Raw genomic sequence first — 13,684 nt, 5'->3', positions numbered from 1 at the left:
GGGAGCTCACCAAGGCCAGCTGGACTGGGACTGAAAAAGCATGGGATCAAACTGGACTCTCTGAACGTGGCGGACAATGAGGGCTGCTGAGAACGAAGGACAATGGCAATGGGTTTTGATCCTACTGCTTGTACTGGCTTTGGGGGAGCTTAGTCTGTTTAGATGTGCACCTTTCTGGACCTGGATGGAGGGGGAAGGACCTTGGACTTCCTGCAGGGCAGGGAACCCTGACTGCTCTTTGGACTGGAGAGGGAAGCAGAGGTGGCTAGGGGGAGGGAGAGGGAAATGGGAGGTGGAAAGGAAGCGGAAAAATTTTAATAATAAAAAAGAAAAAAAGAACAAAAAGAAATTCATGCACTCTCCTTCCCATGATACCATCTCCCTTATGTACGTTGATCTTCCCAGCCCTCACCCCTCACCCCATTCCTGACAGCCTCTCCCCTTGCCAGTCAACTGGACTTTTCTGGCTATTTCTGTCTCTTCTCCCCACAGGGCCCTCCTTTTGTCACAGCCTTTGGGCACCACTCAAGCTGGGTCTATAAAAGGGACTTGACCAGCCAGATCCCCATCTCAAGCTGGTTACTTACATAAACGAGCAGCCATAGGACCGTGGCCACGGGCCTGTAAAGTTTACAAGCAGTGGAAGGTCCGCTGAGGGCAAGGTGGAGGACTTGTGGGAGTCTGAGGCCTGTGTGGAGGACAGCGTGAGCCCCTGTCTTAGAAAACGAAGCAGAAAAGGCTGAGTGGAGCGGAGCAGTGATTCCTGTTCGCGGAGATTGTCTCACAAAGGACGCCACACTGACCCAGCCTGGCAGGATGGAACAGTGGCTGCCTGGGAACGTTTGTCTGTCTGCCCAATTCTAACAGTATCAGAGGCCATAGCTCATGCAAACTAGCAGAAGAGCCCAAAGGGAGGCTGACAAGGTCTCGAAATGTCTATGGGGACTAACGGCATTGTGTCTTCCCCAGCACCACCCTCTCTCCCCACCCCTCTGCACCTCCTTCTTCCCAGCTTCCACCAGGCTCTACTCCGTGGGTCCAGCACAGCAGGAGGGGACACAATGCCCTAAGGCATCAGTACTTTTAATCCTCCCCCGGTCTTGGCAGCAGTCTCAGCTGCTGATGGCTGTCTTTCTCCCACAGCCCTGCATGCTGTGGCCATCAGACCAGCTGTGTGCCTCTCGCCATCCCATGAGGTTCTCAGTAGAAAATTCCAGCATTCGATATACCTAAGCTGCCAGACCCAGGCCCAGGAGAGACTCAGTTGTTCCCCTGTAATCACTGTTCCTGCCCAGCAGCAGGAGAGAAGTTTGGATTACACACTAACCTCAAGTCTGGAAACAGATCCAAATCTGAGAATCTGATGTCTGCTGAGTGCCTGTGGCTTTTATATCATTCTAAAATCAACATTCAGGAATCCCTCCCCTGCTCCAAATTTTCCACACTGGGAATGGTGCACACTGGGCAAACCTCTATTACTGAACTATACCTCAGGCCTCACCTGGCTGTTCCCACAGTTTCAGAGCCTCACCCGGCCCCTCAGCTCTACCTGTCCAGTCCACAAAGCTGCTGCAGCGCTGGTGGTCTCTGCTGCCTGAAGGGTTGCAAGGCCTTACCTCCAATTGCAAGGCAATGCTCCAAACATCACTAAGTGCAGTGCAGACCAGCTCTCTTTGATATCTGCAGGATAAGACACACTCAGTAAGATCATTACAACGCCTATCTATCTGATTTGCTTATCTAAAGCATCTAGAGTTCGAGGAGACAGAAAGGGAAATGCTGGTTGCCAGGGACCGGGGATTTAGCACTAAGGCGCCCCTAGTTTCCATCTAGGAAGGGAAAAGTTGTCTGGAGATGGAGGGTGATGATGGACGTGCAATGGTGGGAAAATCACTAACGCCACAGAGCCGTGCACTTAGAGCTAAGAGTGCTCTTCGTGTTGTGTATGCTTCTCACAGCATTTTAAAAATTCCATTCTCTTTTCTCACAGGCCCTGGACCTGCCACGATGGCCTTGACCCCAGAATTGAGGACACAAGCAAAATGGAAAGAGATAGCAGGGATCCCCCTGGGAGCTGCGACTGTGGACAACTGGAACCAGATTCAGGCCTTCAGGGCCAAGCCAGATGACCTCCTCATTTGTACTTATCCTAAATCAGGTAACTCGGGGTGACAGCTTCAGTCTCAGTCTCTGAGCCATCCGAACGCCTCACCTAGTTAGAACTCCCTGCAATGGCAAACCTGTCCCCTTTGTCCCATGGTAAAGTCCATCTCAGATGCCTGTAGCCCTGGGTTTTCTGAAGCTCACTCTCCTCTGCCATTCACTGTTCTGGGAAGAGGTGAGCGTTGTCTCTGCTGTTCTACTCTCTGTGGAGACCCAAAGTCTTCCTGTCAGAGCTAACAGGATCCACCTGGCTCCACACCGCTTCTTCAGGATGCTTGGAGAAAGAATGATGGGTTTAGGATGTTTAGGAGACATCCCTGTCTCCTCAGGGACAACATGGATTCAAGAGATCGTGGACATGATTGAGCAGAACGGGGATGTAGAGAAGTGTCAGCGAGACGTCATTGAACATCGGCACCCTTTTATTGAGTGGGCACGGCCACCCCAGCCATTAGGTAAGAGCCCCTGACTCCCTGTGTGTTCCTTCCCCATTCTGTCACTTTCCTTGCCTTGTCTTTCAATGCTCCTCTTCATCTTCTTCCTCCTCCTCTTCCTCATCTCCCCCCTCCCCTTTTTTGAGAGAGGATCTCTAAACATAGTCCTGACTATCCTGGAACTCACTATGTAGACCAGGCTGGCCTCGAACTCACAGAGGTCTGTTTGCATCTTTCGCCTGAGTGCAGAGTTAAAGGCACGCGTCCTCGTGCCCAGATCCATCTCTTTTCTTGTCTTTATTCCCACCAGTGTGAATCAGCAAGGAAGAGAGACGTATGTAAAGGTGAAGTTCTGCCTTATTTCTGATCACACTCTTGCTCTGATCATGTGCAACTGGAGACAACAGGAAGGTGCAGACACCCAACTTCTCTATGGAAGGAAACCCCGTTAGGGAGAGTCTACAAACACCCGACTCCACCATGAAAGGAAACCCCATTAGAGAGTCTGCATTTTATTTTCCCTCACCTCAGTTTAACTCAAGGGTTTCACAGAGTCAGTCATTACAAGGGTTGTGTATAGAAGTGCAAAAATCATAAATCATGTGTCAGCAAGCATGTTTTTGTCTCACAGATGAAAGGTCACAGCACAGTTTGACTCTGGCTGGGAGGAGAATGAGAAGGACCTGCTCTCTGGTCCTGACTGGCTCTGTCTCAGTAGGACAAACTTGTCTGGTCTCAGCTTCAGGCTCATTGCCCTCAAAGTGACAGACCAAACTCCTTGAGATTCCCATAAAATGTTCTCAGGTTTGGGGCTTAAGAGAACATGAAGAAGAGTTTCATTTGAGATGAAAGGCTTGTCAAAAGAATTTTTAATGCCATGGGCATAAGGGCAGACAGCAGCATGGAAGGACTCTGATAAGAATCTAGGTAATGTGACAGAATGAGGGGAGGGGTCCCTTCTTATACTGCATGGGGGACGTGGAAGGTTTCCCGTAGTCAGGCTGTCTCAGGTCCTTAGATAGCAGGGGAGCAGGACTCCAGGGTAGGAATGTGCAGCTCTCATCATGTGTGTGGGTACATGTGCTTGAGGCTGTGCACAATGCACAGATGAGTGGTCCACACTGGGAGGGGCTCTCTGATATCCTGTGGTTGGCCGTTCTCCTGGAATTTGGGCACCCAGGGAATCTGTTATTCTGTGGCTTAGAGATCCACATGTAAGTTCCTGCTGGGGGCTCATAGTGACCTTCATTTGAGAGAAAGCCAGATTCAGGTGGAAATGGCCTGAGGACCAGTCTGGTTTGGATTTTCTTAGTAGGACATGCTTATCTAAGACTCCATCTTATATTCTATAAACTGACAAAGTAAATTCATTCAAACCTCATATCCAGCTCTCAAGTTATGTAAGTCTACCAATACAAAAAACATACCAGCAATACCTCTAAGGGTCCCCCCAAAACAAAAAGTAAGACGATTCATGTGTGGATGATGCGTAAGGTGAGCATCACCTGGAGGGGAAGTTCCCATGTGCCGACCGACCTGTCCAGTCATCTCCTGAAATCTGTTAAAGGTGTGGATAAAGCCAATGAGATGCCATCCCCAAGGATACTAAAGACCCATCTTTCCACTCAGCTGCTGCCACCGTCTTTCTGGACAAGTAACTGTAAGGTAAGACAGCATCAATTGCCTGGGGTACTGCGGCAGGAAGCCCAGAGAACTATGCTTCCAGAAGCTGGGTGAGAATACCTTTCTTTGCACTATCTTTGCACTACCTCTGAGTGCTAACACACAGCGGGAAAGTCAAACACGAAGATAGATCCAGCAGAGTGTTTCCCTGGATGGTTTCAAACACGGTGAAGACAGAGGCCAGACTGAGTTGCTAGAGATATTCTGTTCTTCAGGGAAGCAGGCTGGGGTGGGGTGGGGAACATGACCCACAGCCTGGAGGAGGTGTCGTCGAATGGGGCAGAGACAAGACAGAACAGAGAAAATGAAAGGATTGTTCAGAACGGTAAATCAAAGTAGAGCCGCAGAGCGAATGCTTGTCTGCAGCCTCAGAAGCCTCCATGCCTATTTTGCTTTTTCCAGGGCTGTGTCGTGTACCCTAGTGTCTAGTCTAGTGTGTTCCTGCCACATAGAGGATGCTGGACCAGGCTGGGCATGAACAAGGATAGAGTAATCCTATAGTGAGTAGAGTTGAGGTCTCACAATAAGGTAACATTTGCTGAGAAGAATACAATTTTCATAGATTGGGATAAAGAAAAGAAGAACAAAAAGGGTCTAGAGAGATGGCTCAGTGGTCAAGAGCACTGGCTCTTCTTGTAGAGGAGCCAGTTCCACTTCCTAGACCCATATGACAGCTCACATTATGAACCTTTGGTTCTCCGGGATTCCACACCCTCTTCTGGTTTCTGTGGGTACTGCATGCACATTGTGCACTTGCATGCGTGTAGGTAAAACACCCATACATAAAAACTAACTGAAAATTAAGTGTTATTTACTAAGGACTAACAAACTTCTAGATGACAGAAGTAAGTTGGGATTTCCATGAACAAAGGTCTTGTCTCATGACAGTAAAGATGAAGGAGGGGTGCAAATTCTATTTCTGGCATTACTAAAACTGGATATCATGAAAATACTGAAGAATGCCCCTTTAAGCTGTCCAACTGAAATCAAACAAGAAAAAAAGAAGTCTCCGAGTTACAGAAAAATAGATAGTAAATAAAATTATTTTATTTTATAAAAGCTTCTCTTCCACAATGGGCTAGAGAAGGTGACATCTTAGGAAATAATTCCCCTTCTAGATGTTCTCAAGAACACAAGGATTTTACTCAGGCAATTTTGCTGCACCCTTTCCTCCTGTCACAGCGTTAGTGAACCAGTCTACCCCTGTATAAGGGGCCTTGGAGAATACTGAGGAAAGCAGCCTGAGTATGGAGCTGTGCCAGGGTATTTGATGCCCTGGGTGATTCAGCAACATGGACTTCAGTATTTTCATGGGGACTGGCACAGAGCCTAAGCACAGGGAGAGAAGAAGGAGCAGAGAAAGCAGGGGTAGCAAAGGTGAGCAGGAGGAACTGTGCTCTGTGATCCGGAGAAGGACCTGCAATAGCTATGTCTTCAGTTCTGAATGAGTGCGTTCATTAAATATACAACAAACCAAAGAAAAAATAAATAAGAATAAACAGTAAGCACCATGCAGAGAGGAGAGAAAGAGAGAGAGAGGATAGATAGATAGATAGATAGATAGATAGGCAGGCAGACAGATGCATAGATGAATAGATAGATAATCTTCAAATTATTGCGGCATAAACGGCAAGGACGCCCCTCCAGGTTGTGCAGCCAGCGCAGAAGAGCTGCACGGTCCTCAAGAGGACTTGGCTAGAGCGAGAACTCAAAGCGTCACATATTTATGCCGCTCTAACCTCCTCTCTTCCTCTCCTAAGTTCCTTTATGTGGCTCGGAACGCCAAAGACTGCATGGTTTCCTACTACCACTTCTACAGGATGAACCAGGTGCTCCCAGATCCAGGCACCTGGGACGAGTATTTTGAAACCTTCATCAGTGGGAAAGGTAAATAGAAACGCTCCTTTATTCTTCATCCAGTAGAGCTGAGTGGCGAGAGACACTCATGACAGTTGAGTCCCCAGGATGTCATGCACCTCCTTAGACAAGTGCCACCACTGACAGGGACCACGTAGAGGGGGCTGGTTTCTTTCACATTGAAGAACCCCATCCCTCAGCAAGCAGCCCCGTTCTACTTCAAAAGCCTTTATTCCAGGTTCCTGGCCTGTAGAGTTACCCTCCTCCTGGGTGTCCCTGAAATCATATAAGGTGCAGGTAATTGTGCATAAGTAACACGGAGGACTTTAATTTGCCCTTTAAGGCAAAAGCCCTAAGACTGACCCAAGGCACGTGACATCGGATTAAAGCAGCTCAGTGTCCTGAGATTATATCAGACACAAGATTTTTCATCATGCTTCTAGCATCTGATGCCCTTTAAGTAGAAGAGAAAAAAAATCCTGCTCTCAGAAGGTTCGTGTTCATGAGAGCCGTTCTTGTTTGTTTCAGTTTATTGGGGATCCTGGTTTGACCATGTAAGAGGATGGTGGGAAATTCGAGATAGATACCAGATTCTCTTCCTCTTCTATGAAGATATGAAGAGGGTAAGTAAATTATGGCTTCAGGATCAGGGGCTGGGGAGCTGCTTGAGGGATGTTTCTCACAGGGATGTCTGAGGAAATGGGATCATGTTAAACTCTATTCCAGTCCAACTCAATGCTACCCTCCCCCGACAGGACCCAAAGCGTGAAATCCAGAAAGTCATGCAGTTCATGGGAAAGAACTTGGATGAAGCTGTGCTGGATAGAATCGTCCAGGAGACATCATTTGAGAGAATGAAAGAGAACCCTATGACAAATCGTTCAACGGTTCCCAAATCTCTCCTGGACCAGTCCATTTCCCCTTTCATGAGAAAAGGTTTGTGGGGAATTCTTCCTTTCTAGTTCTGAGACGGTGCACCCCAAATACACGTATTATGTTCCTAAGGAGGCTAGAGACCTGCTTCTGTTATACAGAGATTCTACACACTAAGTCTTACAGAGAACTAAGGCCAGCACTACTCTGGTGCACAGCTCTCTGGGAGCCACGTCTGAGGGTAGACTCATCAGACCTGGGGTCTGGAAACCGGGAGTCAGTACTCTGCTTTAAGGCTCTGCTTGTAAGGAGAGCGACTGTCCACATGCATGTGTCCTGTGTTCCACCCCTGTGTCTTTCTCCTACTCCATAGCCACTGCTTCGACTTCTGTGCTTGACTTCATTGGACCACAACCCCAAGCTGTTCAGGCTCATGACTTTCAACATGAACTGCTGTGAATCATCTCTTACTGCCTCCTTCTTCCTGAGAGAGGAATTCTGCTGGGCCCAGATGATCCAGTTTTAAGAGAAAAGTGTTAGTTTTCTTAAAAATTAGTGCATTAAATAACTTTAGAAAACAGTACTGATTTGACCATTTCACACAGATCCTCACTAAAATCCAGTTCACAAGAACCTAGAAACAACACAAGCCCCTCCCTCCTTCTCATAGCCCGCACATTTCCTTCCACCACAGCACAGCCAGGACCTGGGGTTCACGTGTTGCTCTAGAACATCTTTCCTTTTTCTTTCTGTGCTTGAGTTCATTTATTTCATGGCCCCTCCAGTCTACGAAGTCTCCCAGGCCCCTGACATAAAGCAGCTCTGCCTCCTTTCTCCCTTAATAATGGTGAGAATTTGAGGAGTAGCCTTTCTTCAAGCCCCCCCCACCACACCCACCATTTCTGCACACTGTGTTTGCTTCTTTCCTCGCTTGCCTTGGCCCATAGACACAAATATAGATGGCTTAATAGAAAATTGTTCACTCAAACAACAAAATGTAGCTACGCTATTTATTTTTGCTTATGGGAATATGGAGCATCTCTGCAGGTCAAAGAACACAGATCTCAGCAATCGCTGTTTGTAGAGGTCTCGTGGGACATGCTGTTATTCACCCAATTATTTCTCTAATTATAGAAACAATACTGTGTTTCAATTTTTACAGTTAATGCTACAATAAACACTTTTGTTCATCAAACTGAATAATTTCCCACAAGAATCACAGGTGTTACAAAGAGTTTTTTCCTATCTAAAATCATTTCAATCAATGCCTGCTGAAAAATAGTATCTCATTGTAATTATCACCAAATTCTTTTTCATTGAGATATAGTCTACATAAAAATGACTCACAGAACTTAACTGTACAGTTCAACCATTTTTATTTTTAAAAAAGTAAACAACTAAGCAACCAACATCTGAATCAAGGCAGCGAAGAATTCCATTACCTTGGGACATTTTCTCGTCGTTTCGAGTCAATCTCCTATAGAGAACAATGTCCTCATCTCTCACTCTTGGTTGATTTTGCTTGTTAGTTGAAACAAGGAAAATATACACACGAGATATCACCGTATATATTTTCTTATGTCTAGGATCTTTTGACAGCATAGTAACAGCTGAGGACCCCGGGTATGGTTATATGTCTGCCATTCATTCGTTTTGTAACTGTGATTATGTACATATGTATACCACAGAGAGCCAGGAGCCCAGGTCACCAAGCTCCCTTGAATTATTTGTCCACTGAGTTAGAAGCTGGTGCCCTGCACGGGGACCACTAGGGCTGCCTCTCAGACAAGAGAGCTAAGAAAACGAGGAACTGAGTGGCCGCCATCCAGCTCCAAAGTGGGTACTCCACACTCTACTCAGGGGCATGGAGTCTGTCCATCAGAGGCTGATGTTCCTGTCTGGGCTTCATCTTTTAGGAACTGTGGGGGATTGGAAGAACCACTTCACTGTGGCCCAGAATGAGAAGTTTGATGAAATCTACAGACAGAAGATGAAGGGAACGTCTATAAACTTCTGCATGGAACTCTGATCAAGATGGAGAGAGATGGCAAGAACATGGAGGCCACTGCTCAGGCAGAAGAAGTTCTGGAAGCACACTGTGAAATACTCAAGACTGTGGCTCAATCTCTATGAATTTTAACACCACATTATGATTTGTAAACGTGGATCATGGCTAATGTGTATTCTTTCCACTATTCACTATGAATCAGTAAGTCAGCTTAATAATATAAGGAAAATATAAATAATACTTGAATGCTACAAAATTCAAGTTTCCATTCTTTTAGAAACAGTGACTCTCAACTTGCAGGTCATGACCCCATTGGAGTTATAGTTCAGATATCTTGCACGTGAGATGTTTGTATTAAAATTTATAACAGTAGCAAAATTGCATTTATGATGTGGCAACAAAATAATTTTGTGTTTGGTGGCTACTAAAACACAAGGAACTATATCAAAGCATTAGGAAGGTACTAGAAAGTATAGCCTGACTCTAAAACATGCTACCTTAAGTACTAGCAAATGAATAATAGATTTCATTTATATGAATGTACATGAAATTCCTAAAGTCGTTCCTGCTCAGTCAGGGTTTTGACTGGCTGAAATGGAAAGAATCACTGTGGACGATGTGCTGAAAGCAGGCCTTGGCCACACATTCAACCTGGTGCGAGGAAAATGAGGGAAAGACTCCAGGGAGATGCCAGAAATCCCAACCTTAATCAAGGGAATCCTGAATCTGTGCCATTAAAGAAAACAGAAAGAAAATTATATTTTGATGAAAGTAGAATGAAGCCTTGGTGCTCAGCTTGGAGCCAACTGGGTCTACAGTCATGCCATCGGAGGAGCAAACTAACCAAACCAAGTGTGTCTTTCATCTAGCTTCTATATTTGCCTATTTTGACTGAATCTGTCTGTATTTGTTGGCCAGCAAGCTTATCTCTATCTCCTGCTACGTTCCATGTCAAAAAGAAACAGATCATTTTCTGGCTAGGTACCACTCACCAAAGTGATCAGATCAGCAATTTAAACACACCTGGAGCCACACTCCAGATGGCTTCACTGCTCCTCCTCCACCCCCTCAAGTCTATGTCCATCTCCCCTCCTCCTTCTTCCTCCTTTCCTTCCTTTCCCTTCCTCTTCCTCCATCAATCCTCGGCTGCTCATCCACCTTTCTCTCCCTACCCAGGTGCTCACCAAATCACCACGGTGCTCATCACTGGGTCAGTGCTGGGTATATCTTAGACAGCAATGTTACCAGGGAACGGTTTTCATTTGGAGACCTAAAGGAAACAGATTCCTGGTGACACCCCACATTCATCCATGAACGACACAATTAGAGAAGCTTTTCCCCACACAGTAACAAGTCTCCTTCATGTCTTTTTTAACGTGTCTATTTCCTGAACATTTGATATGAAGTCACCCATGGGATACTTAGTAAATGTTCCACATTTCTTCAGCAAGAACAACTTTTTAATAATTTTTCATCCTATGGCACCTGTCACATCTTCTACTTTATGGCTGAGGAAGACTTTGTCTTTATTTACAAGTTGACAGGCATTTGTGTTGTTTGCAGTTTGGGGTTCTCATCCACCATCCCTCTGTTGATGTGTCAGGGTCCATTATTTCCACATCCATCACGGAATTCAGACTGTTTCAAATATCAGGTATTTTATAACACCCCTAAGTGTGCGTGTGTGTGTGCGCATGCGCGTACATGTGTGTATGTATCCATGTGTACTTTTATAGAATCCAGAGGTGGACACTGCTTGTACTCTGTGTCAGCACTTTCCAGTCTATTCCCTTGAGACAGGGTTCATTGATCATGGTGATAACCAATGGACAGCAAGTCCCAGATGTCTTCTTCTCTGTACCCCACAGACTAGGTTATAGGCTATCGTTATAGTTATGGTTATGATTAAAAAATGTAATTATAAGTATTGTAACTGTAATTCTTTTTGATACCTGTTTTACTATCTGTAGATTTACCATGTTAAAGTTAAAGCCTTCCTTTTTACTTAGAAAAGCAGAGGTGATGTGGGATTCCCCTCTGTATGCTGTCAATGTGTTTTGCTATTGAATAAAGCTGCTCTGGTCCTGTAGCAGGGAAGAATAGAGACAGCTGGGAAAATAACTTGAAGCTAGGAGAAAGAGGCATAGTCAAAAAGGTGTTATGTATCCACTGCAAGAGACAGAAGCTGGAAGGAACCATGCCCATAGGCCACAACAATGTGTTGATACACAGATTAATAGGTATGTGTTAAGACATGAGTTAGTCAGGAATATGCCTAAACTATTGGCCTAGTGGTGTTGTAATTAATATAGTTTCTGTGTGATTATTTTGGGTCAGAGTGGCTAGAAATGAACGAGCAGCCTCTGCCTACATTTTCCCTCAGTTTTATGAACTACTTGTATATTTGTGGATTATTAGTTATTTTTTATATTTCTGAATTTATCAGTGAATTTTTGTGATAATACAAGACAATGCTAACCCATTGCTTCTTTGAGATTGTGTTACCTAGTCTTATTTAGATTTTTAAGTTTCCATTGATTCTTGTATCTCTCCTTGTTATATATGAGCTTGTTTCTTTAGGGGGATGCAAGGAAAGATGGGAGGTTACAGATGGTCTGTGACGCGAGGAGAGATCCTCCATCCAGGCCCGAGGACTCTAGTAATGAGAAACACCAGTGGGAGTCTGAAGCAGTTTCATTCCCATCAGACAAAGCTTGTCTCTACGAACTTCAAAGATTCTCTGGAATCAGGAGGTCCAGCCCCACCAGAAAGCAGGCTTCATTAATATCAGCCCTGTGCTACAATGACAGAAGAAGGGATCTGGAATTGAGGCTACTTGCAGGGTCACTGAATTTCTGGTGGGGATAAGTAGAAGAGACACATTCAGTGTATGGCTGTGTGACAGCAAAGAATCTGCCTTGACTTCGGGACAACTCGGGTGCGGGAGGGATAGATAGGAACCTTTTCTAAACCCATGCTCATTGGATACATTTCTGTTATGGTAAAATTTCATAACCATGGGGTCATAAGAAAGAACATATCTGGCTCATTTATGGCGTGATAAAAGCCCATGGAGGTGGGACACTGGCAAGAAAGAAGCTGGAAGATTGAAGGCAAAAATGGTAGACTTGAGTGTCACATCCCAACCTCAAGCAGGAAGTAGGGAGAACAGAGAATAGCTTGCTCATCTCAAGACACACTCAGGGACAGCCTTCTGACACTAAGGCTCTACAATATAAAGTTCTCCAAACTGCACCATCAACTGTACTTGAGGATCCATACGTTCAAATGACCAGTCATATCACATATTTTTTCATTTTTTATTGATTTTTATTGAGCTCTACATTTTTCTCTGCTCCCCTCCCTGCCTATTCCCTTCCCTACAACCCTCTCCCATGGTCCTCATGCTCCCAATTTATTCAGGTATTTTTTCCATTTTACATACTGAACACAGTTCCCCATTCCCCTTCTTTTACTTCCTGCCAATTTCCACAAACCTCACCCCAATTCACTCCTCAGAAAGGCCTCCCATGGGGAGTCTGGCATACCAAGTTAAGGCAGAATCAAGACCCTCCCCTGATTCAGGGTTGAGCAAAGCATCCGCCATAGCAAAAGGATCCAAAAATAAGTCCATGCACTAGGGATAAAGTCTAGTCCTACACCCAATGGCCCCACAAAGAGTCCAAGGCACACCACTGTCCCCCACCATCAGAGGACCTAGTTTGGACCCATGCAGGTTCTATAGATATCAGTCCAGAGTCAGTGAGTTCCCACTAGCTTGGGTGAACTGTCTCTGTGGGTTTCTCCATCATAAACCTCACCCCTTTACTCATACAATCCCTCTTCCCTCTCTTAAGCTGACTCTGAGAGCTCAACCCAGTGCTTACTGGGTTAAGATTTTCAGGGTAGAAATTGGTCAAAATTCAAAGTCTGATCTGTTGACAGCTCAGAGAATGGCTGGATTTCATGCTAAGGAATTGGTTTTGTGCTCAGGTACTGGATGGATTTCCTGCACAGAGACTGGTTAGTTTCTGTGCTGAGTTTGTCAGAATAAGAATGCATTCTCTAGGTCTGGTTTCTGGTCTAAAGTGTATTTCATTCACTGACCCTTTTTAACATTTTGACTCTAATATCAGGATCACTGAAGTGGCTCTCATCTTAGGTCTGGCTCTGTTCTTTGGCTGTGATTTCAGAGACAATGGGGTTTCTTTGGCTCTGCTAAGAGAGGGCTTCTTTGGCTGTATCTTTGACTCTACCCTACCCAGAGCAAGTTCATCAAAACATTCCCGTGAATGCCGGTACAGCATTGTGGTCATACCCTTCTGCTCTATTTCACTTCCTCCACTCCATCCCTGTGGGTAATATTGGTTCATTTATAAATGCTCACCCTCTTCTTGCTAATATCCACAGTCAAAACCTCATATTTTTGTTTGTGGAATAGACTCCTTGTCTGTGATAATATCTCTAGCTGTAGCTACACTGTGTATAGCAGAAGAGTTCAGGGATCCCTGTGTCTGAGTATGGACTCCACCCCAGAATCTGAACATGTGCTGCTACTCTCTTGTCAGTTTCTTCATGTAAATTATCTCCCGGATTTTTCCTGTGTCTAAGGGCCTGAAAAGGCGTCATTGTGTTATTTGGAATATCTCAGATTTCAAGACAGAAA

General features: G+C 45.2%; 1 protein-coding gene across 2 annotated transcripts; it reads left to right on the top strand.

Annotated features, from left to right (window-relative positions):
• Window positions 1-1,997: 1,997 nt before the first annotated feature.
• LOC119822416 (sulfotransferase 1C2-like) lies at window positions 1,998-9,039 on the top strand. Of its 2 annotated transcripts, XM_038341693.1 has the most exons (8): window positions 1,998-2,158; window positions 2,493-2,610; window positions 2,763-2,821; window positions 4,177-4,262; window positions 6,041-6,167; window positions 6,666-6,760; window positions 6,893-7,073; window positions 8,927-9,039. In XM_038341693.1, exons 1-8 carry the CDS (start codon window positions 2,008-2,010, stop codon window positions 9,037-9,039), a joined length of 930 nt encoding a protein of 309 aa, XP_038197621.1. In that variant the 5' UTR covers window positions 1,998-2,007. The 2 variants fall into 2 exon arrangements, with proteins under 2 accessions (XP_038197621.1, XP_038197622.1); XM_038341694.1 differs by lacking the exon at window positions 2,763-2,821 and having other exon boundaries at window positions 2,493-2,618; window positions 4,165-4,262.
• The last annotated feature ends 4,645 nt before the right edge of the window (window positions 9,040-13,684 follow it).

Source organism: Arvicola amphibius, chromosome 9, assembly GCF_903992535.2.
Source record: "Arvicola amphibius chromosome 9, mArvAmp1.2, whole genome shotgun sequence".
Taxonomy (NCBI): domain Eukaryota; kingdom Metazoa; phylum Chordata; class Mammalia; order Rodentia; family Cricetidae; genus Arvicola; species Arvicola amphibius.
The sequence above is the reverse complement of the archived record's forward strand: the minus strand, read 5'-3'. Positions and strand labels throughout refer to the sequence as shown.